The sequence below is a fragment of the Sphaeramia orbicularis genome, chromosome 17 (assembly GCF_902148855.1).
Source record: "Sphaeramia orbicularis chromosome 17, fSphaOr1.1, whole genome shotgun sequence".
NCBI lineage: Eukaryota > Metazoa > Chordata > Actinopteri > Kurtiformes > Apogonidae > Sphaeramia > Sphaeramia orbicularis.
In genome coordinates this window covers 41,742,294-41,752,762 of record NC_043973.1, presented here as the reverse complement: position 1 = coordinate 41,752,762, position 10,469 = coordinate 41,742,294, and the positions used below count along the sequence as shown (strand labels likewise).

The following is a 10,469-nucleotide window of genomic DNA, read 5'->3' as shown; positions in this document are numbered from 1 at the left end:
TCATTTTTCCAGTGAAAATCAGGTATTGTCCTATATTTAATTTACTGATCAAGTAATAGTTCATTAGAGCTCAGATTAAAGTTGACGAGTTACTACATCAGAAACAGAAAAAACTGAAGAAAAAGTGACTTTTTCTGCAAATATATCAATAACTGAACATAAGGTAAGTGTCATTTATCCAACTCCATGGGTTTAACTGGTGAATCAATGTTGTAGAAGATAACAGTGTTTCCATGGTAACTACAGAGCCTCTGAACGTCCAAATGGGTCATATCTGATGACCATGAAAAGATGATGAACTGCATTTTACACCAATTATTGACATGTATTGATAGGATTAGTGGATCAGCTGGTATTAAGCAGTTTAGATCAGTAGATGATTTTGTTCAGTGGTGACTGTTTGGGTCTTTATGGGTTAAAAAGGAAACTCTCACCACACTGCAACTTATATCAGTCATGTATAAACCTCTGTATGACTCCTAATGCCAGGAACGCATTTGTGTTTCTCTTTCTGTTAAACTATAAACATTTATAATCTCAACTATGTTTGGAAGTTGCCTACAAAAGCTACACAACATTGTTAGTTTGAGGTAGAAACAACGGCTCCGCACCGCCTGCTGCAGACGTCTTCACTGTGGCAAACCCGCTATCATCCTGAACGAAGGGACAAAATACGCACACATGCTGAGTTTGTGTTTCTCCAGATTCTTCATGATCCTGAACGTCTTCCCGCATGTAGCGCAGCTGAAAGGCTTCTCTCCCGTGTGAAACCTCAGGTGTGTTTTCAGATTGTCTCGGATGCGGAAGCTTTTGCCGCATTGTGTGCAGCTGTGAGGCCTCTCCCCCGTGTGGAACCTCAGGTGACGGCGGAGGCTCTTCCTCAGCGCGAACGTCTTTGAACAAGTCGGGCACGAGTACGGCTTTTCTCCGGAGTGGAAGCGCTCGTGACGCCGGAGGATCTTCCTGCGCTTGAACGTCTTCTTGCAAATGCTGCAGGCGTAGCCTTCACGAGTGTGGTTGACAACCGTCCGGAGCCGCCAAATACCGTTCTCAGATGGGGTGAAGCAGCAGAGGCGGTGGCCCGTGTGGACGCCTTGGTGGTGGCGCAGATCTTTGGGCAGAGGCCAACCTGTGCTGCTGTTGGCACTGCGCTTTTTACTACAATACTCCTGGAGCTTCCCGTCAGTCTGAGGTACCGTGAACAGGTCCACCAGCTGCACCGCGCACGGACTCGCAAGCTTTTGGTCAGGATACATCAGCTTCAGCTTCATCTGGAGGTGGTTCTTGGCCTCCTTCTGGGGGTGGATCCGTTCCCAGATCCCGACCTGTGCAGGTGTCACCGCGCCATCGGACGGGGACGGGCTGTACGCCGTGCCCTTTGCCGTGCTGACGACGGCCTGCTGAGGCTCCGCTTGAGTTGGCTTCTCTGAACTGTCGAGACTCGCCGCAGGAGACTCCGGTTTGAGGACCAACGGGCAAACGAACTTCACCTTCTCCGGAGAAGTAACGGCACATACGTCATGTAGGACCACGAGAGGCTTCTGTTTAATCGGAGACTTTTCTTCATCATGTACTGTATTAATGGCATCTGGAAAAGATTAGAAGCATTTTTAGTGATTCCTCTCAACTTTTACAATAGATTACTATATGTAGATGGTTGGCATCCATCATTTGAGGTTTTATTTTCACATTTATGATCTATGTCATGCAAAAAGTTTCATACACAGAACGCAGCCTCATCTATGGCTGAATTTTTTATAATCCAGAAAAACTGCAGATGTTCTATTCACTTGTATGTGTTTACAGATAACTACAATGATGACTAGGGGTGTGTATTGGCAAGAATCTGGTGATACAATACAAATCACAATACTAGAATCACAATATGATATATCACAATACTGTTAACAAGGTCATATCTTCTTGTTGTTTTTTTTTTAATCGACTATTTCCTGGAAAAATTTTAATTACACCAGAAATATGCACAAACACTAAACAAATTGTTATTTGATCAGAACCGGATCCAATGCTAAATCACAAAACCTTTCACTGTAAAAACTTTAATTATGTTTCAGAGACAGTACAGTTTAAGATCCTGCTCAAATGTTCATATTCTATTAGTTGTGAATAGAATGCATAATGGACAGTCCCCGAACCATCCAAAGTCATAACATTATTTTTGTGCCATCCCAACAAAGGCACTAACATCTGTTTCTCAGTGCTCTTAGGATGCTTGAAATGCCCATTATTTAACAAAACAGTGTTAAATAATAATAAAGTATAAACAAAAAAGAAAAACCAAACACAAAATTCAACCCTCATCATGTCTGCATTTGAATAAATACCTAAAAATATCGATACAGCACTTTTTAATATCGATACAGTATCGTGAAATGAAATGTTGCAATATATTGTGCAACCGATATTTTCTTCCCCTAATGACGACACTGACGTATTGTCCAGCAGCCAATGAAAATTGTACCTACAATGGTGGGAAGAAGTTTCTGGACGCCGTGTGCATTTGTGATTTATTGTGTAAAGAACCAGTCTAAAGTCACTGAACTCTGCCCTGTACTGTTCTGTTCTCAACCTCATCATCATCATCATCATCATAAGATTCAAGAATATTTATTGTCATTATGCGTACACATAACTAACATAAATTTCAACAGGTAGCTCTTGGCTAAGGTGACAAACCTAAATACTGAACTATTAAATGAAGACAGTACAAACAGTATGACCACACAATATGTTCAACATATGTATAAAAAAGAAATGTAAAAAAGGTATTTACAGCAACACACATGCTCCCTTCTGCACACGCTCTGTTCTGTCAAAGTCAAAACTGGATGTTTCAGCAAGATAATGGAACACATCCAGGACAAGACAGGTTGAAATTAGTTTTGTTATTTTTTTTCTTATTAATAATAAACAAAAAAATAATCATTTACATTCGTTTGTGATTTTTCTGCAAATATTTCAAGATAATAGTTAAGATTATGTGAAATTTTAAGGGTGCCTGAAAGCTCTTTTCCACTACTCTACAATGCAATAACACGACTGAATAAATCATTAAAGAAACTGTAATGTGTTAGATGGATATGTGTGGTTGCTAGAATACAGCTGGGGAATTGCTGTTTTTGGGTTTGTGTTGTGATGTGCTGTGTTCTCAGGGCTGTACAGATTGTGAAAACTATTTTCCTGTGAAGGACAAACATATCTGTCTGTTCATAGTTTCCACATTCGCCCTTCAGCTCTCTTCAAAACAGGCTTATAGTTCTTCATGCAAGTTGCAGTGATAAGATTGAGAAGTCCATGTCGAGTAGTCTGGGTAGGTTCTCATTTGCCCAGGTCATCGTTTTTCTTGGTAGTTCTCAGTTCAACTGTACTGGTTTAGCTCTTTTGAAAATGTTTCATCTCTCATCTGAGAGACTTCTTCAGTTCTGATAACTAGTGGGGGAAACTGGATTTATAAACCTGCAGGGGGGGTGGTCTGTGTAGCTGTTACTTCATATGCTAATGATCTTCAGTGTTAGGGTCATAAGGTGGGGGGCCGGGGGGTAGGGTCCTTAGTGGGTATTGTGTGTGAGTTTCAGGGTCGTTGATGAGAGGGGTGGGCCACTGTTCAAATCCTTCAGGGGGGGTTTGGTTCCAGGTGTGGAAGGCTGTTGGTTGAAAACTGTTTGGGAATATTATTTAAAAAGGTGTTGTAGGTTTTTGATAAGTAGTGTCTCAGACCACCACCTCTGTTCAAGGAAAATGGCTTCTTTGACTCCTCTCTCAAACCATTTGTCTTCTCTGACCAATATCCTGACATGCCCTTTATCTTCCAAGTGAAGATGGACTGCAGAGTCTGGTCCTGAGTTGGAGACTCTCCTGTGTTGATGTGTTTATGGAGGGGTTTGGTTTCTCCTATGTAGAAGTCTGTACATTCCTCACTGCACTGAACGGCATAGACCACGTTGCTTTGCTTCTCCCTCTGCAGTTTGTCCTTGGGATGTACCAGAGCCTGTCTGAGGGTGTTGGTGGGTTTGAAATATATTGGGATATTGTGCTGGTTGAAAATCCTTCATAGTTTTTCAGAGACTCCCACTGTGTATGGAACGACAATGCCTTTTCCCCTGTGTTGTTGGTGGGTTTTTGGTTTCTTGGTTTAAGGAAGGCCCAGTTAGAGGAACCACATGTCTTCAGTACTTCCTTAACCCGTTATTCTTCCATCTTTTTCCCTTCAGCCACTGTAGGAATTTATTTTGCAATGTGGTTGAGGGTTCTGGTGACTCCCAGTTTGTGTTCCTGGGCGTCATGTCGAGTAGCTACATGTAGTAGTCACTTTATCTACATGACAGTAGTTCATATCCTATTAAATGTGGCATTTATCAATATTATTTTGGTTTTAGGTGGATTCTTAGGACATGACTAAAAATAGAAATGCCCACATTTGTCAAATGCCTGTTTCTAAACATTATTCAACAAGTGTTCACGAAGAAGTTAAATATGAAGAAATATTTACAGGGGAGTAATGTGTCCATGTAAACAGGAATATTAGTGGAATTCTTATTGTCTGCAATCGAATGAGCATTTGTTCTTCTTTGGGCCATTTGCCCGTAGAGAGCGGGGTAAAAGGGCATTTATCTACTCTGCTCCTTGCACATGGAATATGTTGCTATAAGCCTGGAAACTGACTGAATTGATCTCCCTGAATGCTTTTAAATCCAAACTCAAAGTGCTAGAGAATAACTCAATAACTTGCACTTGTTTTTCATAGGTTGACTTATCCTGCAAATTATTGTATGTTGTAACTGTATGTTGTAATTATGTGTTGTGTTTCATGCTGCCTCTTGGCCAGGACTCCCTAGGAAAAGATGTTCTTAATCTCAATGGGATCTTTTTCCTGGTTAAATAAAGGTTAAAAAAATAGTGGAATAAAGACAACACATGCTGATTTGAACTCACAGTGCTGATCTTTCCCATGCAAAACAACCTCTGTTTGGTGCTGATTATAAACTGGAGCCTCTGTTTCAAGGACGTTCAACTCCACCATGTCAATAGTCTCTGCCAAAGCCTGAACACAAGACAAGAAACAAATCAAACAGTGGAAGTACAGCCATCACATACTTTCAGGTCAGGAGGAAATGCCTAGCTAGTTAGTTTCACTTTAGTTTGTTCCACTGCTCATGACTGAATTATTAGCCTGTAAATCCTCTGACCTGTTCCTTCAGAAGTGGCCACTCAGGGTCAGAGAGGCCATTGTGTTGTGCCAGCAGGATCTCTGGTGGAATGATACACTCCTCTACCTCCACTCTGCACCCCTTCATGTAGTCTAAATCTGAGCAGAGGAGGGGTCCTGCAGACACAGAAGGGGGGGAGGGGTTAATGCATTCCTGCAGGACCATATATGCACACAGCTGCAAACAAGAAAATGCACCAACACCATGCACTGAAAAGTAACCCTGCAAGAACGTCACACTGTTAGATCTGCAGTTTCCTCATGCACATCTGTGAATCCAAACAGGAAGTTCATGCATTAAAGCCCCCCACCATCAAAACACGCACCATACAGCTCGAACGAAAGATCAGCGTCGGCGTCCACTTGCACCCCGATGCTTCGTCTATTCTTCCCGCTGAATAAGCAGTGTGTGAGTGTGTTCAGGGGTGTCTTCTCGGCCCCGTCCTCCGTGCGGCCCACGTCCACATCCACGGCCGAGCCTATGTATGAGCTCTCGAACAGTTTGGTTAACTCCATCGTAGCAGCTTTGACCAGCGCCCCCAGCACCGACTCTACCTGCGCCTGAAGGTTCACGACGCCCCCGGACATCATGGCGGCTCCGGCTCCGCAGAGGTCGACGTTTGAGGCCGAAAAAATCCGATAAAAACAGGACGGAAATCAGCAAAGACCTTTATTTACCAACGATAGGCACATGGTTTAAAAGAAGAAGGGGCGTGTCCCGTACTGCGCAGGCGCACAAACACTGTCGGAACAGTTACATCGGGTGACGCAAAAGGGAAATACTATATACTGTATTTATTAAAATAAATAAATAAAATCATTATCAATGTTTTTATTGTACTTGGGAATCATAAATTTAAAAAACATCTAAATTCTAAGTAATTATTTTAAAAAATAAAATAAAATTTAACAAGCAATAAAATCTATTCGTAAGTACCAAGAATTCTTTAAATGGAATGATTATACCTTCTTTCAATAACTGTGTTGTCTTTTTGTTATATTTTTTATACTGTCTGTTGCCTGTAACGTCTGATTATATTGTTGTGGTTCTTCAATAAAGTTCATTAAAAATAAATAAATAAATAAATAAAAATCTGGGAATGAAATAATTTAAAATTTAAAAAAATTTCCTTTTTTCTTATAAAATAATTATTAATGTATTATTGTATTATAATTATTTTAGTTTTATATGTTTGCCAGTTAGATTTTTCATTTATACTAAAAAATACTTTAAAAATGATAGCAACTGAAACCTCATTTTGTGTGAGAAACACTACATAAAAGCATAACAAATCACCTAAAAACTAATTTGACATCAGTAGAAGGAGTATAATAATGAAACAGTGAAAACCTAAATATTTTTCCTTCATAGCCTGTATAGTCTGTTATTTAATTTTACTTATTTACTTTATTTAATAAGGATGTCCCATTGAAATTCAAAATCTCTTTTGCAAGGGAGACCTGGCCAAAGGTAGCAGCCATATACAATCAACATGCACAAATAAAAAATTTAACAATAACAACTATTCAAGCACAATTGCCTCTAGAGAAAAAACAGTGATGAACATGCAAATAGTTTTGTGGTTTTATACATATATATATATATATATATATATATATATATATATATATATATATATATATATATATATATATATATATATATATATTTGTATGTATACATATATATTTGTATGTATATATATATATATATATATATATATATATATATATATATATATATATATATATATATATATACATATATACATACATACATACATACATACATACACACACACACACACTTTTTTTTTTTTTTTTTTTTAATTTTTTATATATTTTAATCAATCCAATTAAGGAAAATGAATGAAAAGAGAAAACAGCCATTATCTATAACTTCTTTTACTTGTTATGTTGTAATGTTTTTACTTTTGAAACACATTTAATAGGAATAAAAGTTAAATTATTAAATAACTCCAATATTGTGAGTTGTTTCAAACTGAAATGATTTTGTTTCATTTGTAACATATGAAGTGCCTGTTAAAATGAGTACAACACTTAAGTCAAACAATGAATAAAGGCAAAAATGAATACATCAATACATGAATGAATGCACAAATGAATGATTGTTTAAATTCATAAATTAATAACTGAGGTGCTGATTGAGGAAAGAACGCAAGTACAGAAACAGGTTAAATACTGCACAGATTTAAAAATGCAGATTAAAAAACACAGCAACTGTCTATTTGGCTACAAGTCAAATTCCAAAATATAGTGACGGACAAAAGGTGTCTAAGATAAGTAATTTTGTAATTACTACAATCAGAGAGCCTCAAACTCATTTTGTCTGTTTTTATACCTGTCAGCTCATGTTTGCCTACAATATTTACTATAAATATGAACTGCAGAGTCACTGTCTATTGTTTTATCTTGTGTGTCCTTGCATAGACCTGGTTAACCCTTTTAAGACTGTCATTATAACAGGCTGCCTGGGTGTATTTGTGTTTTCTTTGCAATAAAAGTGTCATGAAATGTGTTTTTTGTCAATTCTTTTGTAGTTTTGTTTTCAGGAAGAACTTAACTTTCAATATCTGTCCATTAATGATAATTATTATAACTAATACATGTTTAAACCAATGTATTTTGGTAAAAAAGAAAAAAATGACTTAAAGTTTTTTTTTTTTTTTCATATTTATTGTCAGAAACAACTGTAAATATCCATGACAAAACGTTTTGTGATTGCAGAAATAGACTTTCAGCTGTTTTACTTCTGCTCAAATATACTTCTTGGTCTTCAACATTCAGTATCCATATTATGGCTTCATATTTTTTGTTATTTCCAAGTGTTTTTTTTAGCTTGTGGAAGTCTCCAAAAGAGTTCCATTCTACTTGCAATAGAGGCTCACATTGGTGCTGTAAAGTGTTACAAAGTGCCGAAAAGCTCAGGATCTCAGCTTTCCGATGCCATTTGAATTTTGTGGATACCAAAAACAGTTCAGGAGTTACAGTAATTTCAATGCTCTGAAGTGCAAAATGCAGCGCTGGAAAGACTGTCGTTGTTAAAGAGTTAATGTGTCTTAACAGGAAAACATCCAGGTTTCAGCCAGGAGGTTTGGGCTGACTGAAACTAACTAACTAAAATGCTTATCTAATATTCCTGCACAGACACAAGCTGAGACACAAAGATTTCTTTGAAATTTGCCAAGGACGTTGCGGAGGAGAATAAAATGCTTTTCCCATTTTTTGTTTGTTCTGAGTTTTTGCTTCTTGTGTTCATTTTACCTCTAAGTTCTTGTGCACAAACATGAAGCTACACATTTATGTCTACACTGAACAAATCTCCTTTCTATTACTGCAAACATACCTGAAAACTTCACTTTAGTGCTTATTTTGGGTAGGCGTTTTATGAGTTTATCGTCCAAATTTCACTTAACTTGTTGGCGACACATTTAGTTGCTCCAGTTCCCTTATTAAAATGGATGTTAATGTCACTGTGAGGTTTATACAGACAAACACAGCCTCTGTTCACAGGTAAGTGGGGAGGTAAAAATGATTTTCAGGGGCCCTAGGTGAATTTTCTCTGCAATAAATTAACCCATAAAGACCCAGAACTACTTTTGTGGTAGTTCCCAAATGATTTTTTCCCCCCTATAATTAACATTTCTTAAGTGATTTGTCTCCAGTTACAATGAAATAATCCTCTGTATTTAGCATTTTTCCTGTGAAAATCATGTATTTTCCATTATTTAATGTACTGATCATATAGCTGTTTATAAAAGCTCAGATTAAATTTTAGGGTTATTATACCAAAAACAGAGAAAACTGAAGAAAAAGTAACTTTTTCAATAAAATATATCATTAACCCATAAAGACCCAGGGCTACTTTTGTGGCAGTTCTCAAAATGATGTTGTCCTCTATCTTTTTTTTTTTTTTTCTTAAGTTATTTATCACCATTTATTAGAATATTATGCTTAGAATGTTGCATTCTTAAGTGAAAATTACACACTTTCCTATATTTAATTTACAGATTATGATTGATGTCCATAAAAGCTCAAATTAAAATTGAATGTTATTATATCAAAAACAGAGAAAATGGAGGAAAAAGGGACTTTTTCAGTAAAATATATCATTAACTGAACATAAAAACAAGCATCTCCACTGTCATTGATCCATCTAACGGTGACAGTGTTTGCATGTTCACTATGGAGCCTCTGAACATCCAAATGGGTCTTATCTTTTTTTTTCTCTTTTTTTTTTAAACTTGTCTTGTCCAGCATCATAACAGCAGAATGGTGGTCATATCTGATGACCATGAAAAGATGACAAACTGTATTTTACACCAATTATTTACATGTACTGATAGGATAAATGGATTGGCAGGTATTAAACAGTTTATATCAGTAGATGATTTTGGTTGCTCATGGATGTTTGGGTCTTTATGGGTTAACTGAAAATGAAAACAAGTGTCCATGACCACTGTTTGTTTTTTTTTCTTTTTTTTTTTTATCAAACTCCATGGGTTTTACTGGTGAGTCAATGTTGTAGAAGATGATGGTGTTTCCACGGTTACTACGGAGCCTCTTAACGTCCAAATGGGTCATATCTGATGACCACGAAAAGATGAAAAACTGTATTTTACACCAATTATTTGCATATATTGATATAATTAGTAGATTAGCAGGTATTAAACAGTTTAGATCAGTAGATGGTTTTGGTCGCTGGTAGATGTTTGGGTCTTTATGGGTTAAAGCAACAGAGTGTAAGAAATCATCATAGTCATTTTATCCCCAAACGTTACAGAAAATACACCTCAAGTCCCAAACTTCTATATTAAAGTCATTTATTTTGTAAGTGAGAATCAAGTAGTTGTAGCCATAGTGTCTTCCTAACCTTTATGGGTTAACTGAACATAAAACAAGTGTCTATGACTGCTGTTATTTATCAAACTCCATGGGTTTTACTGGTGAGTCAATGTTGTAGAAGATAATGGTGTTTCCATGGTTACTACGGAGCCTCTCAACGTCCAAATGGGTCATATCTGATGACCATGAAAAGATGACAAACTGCATTTTACACCAATTATTTACATGCATTGATAGGATTAGTAGACCAACAGGTGTTAAACATTTTAGATCAGTAGAGGCTTTTGGTTGCTGGTGCATGTTTGGGTCTTTATGGGTTAATATAATAAATCGTCATAGTCATTTTATCCCCAAATGTTACAGAAAATACACCTCA

The 10,469-nt window shown here is 37.1% G+C and overlaps 1 protein-coding gene across 1 annotated transcript; it reads right to left on the bottom strand.

Moving 5' to 3' along the window:
- Positions 1-301: 301 nt before the first annotated feature.
- Positions 302-5,922, bottom strand: LOC115438009 (zinc finger protein 398). Its single transcript, XM_030161441.1, has 4 exons — positions 5,554-5,922; positions 5,208-5,344; positions 4,954-5,062; positions 302-1,588 (listed from the first exon to the last, which is right to left on the bottom strand). The coding sequence occupies exons 1-4, from the start codon at positions 5,816-5,818 to the stop codon at positions 630-632; spliced, it is 1,470 nt and encodes a 489-aa protein (XP_030017301.1). The 5' UTR covers positions 5,819-5,922; the 3' UTR covers positions 302-629.
- Between the last annotated feature and the right edge of the window lie 4,547 nt (positions 5,923-10,469).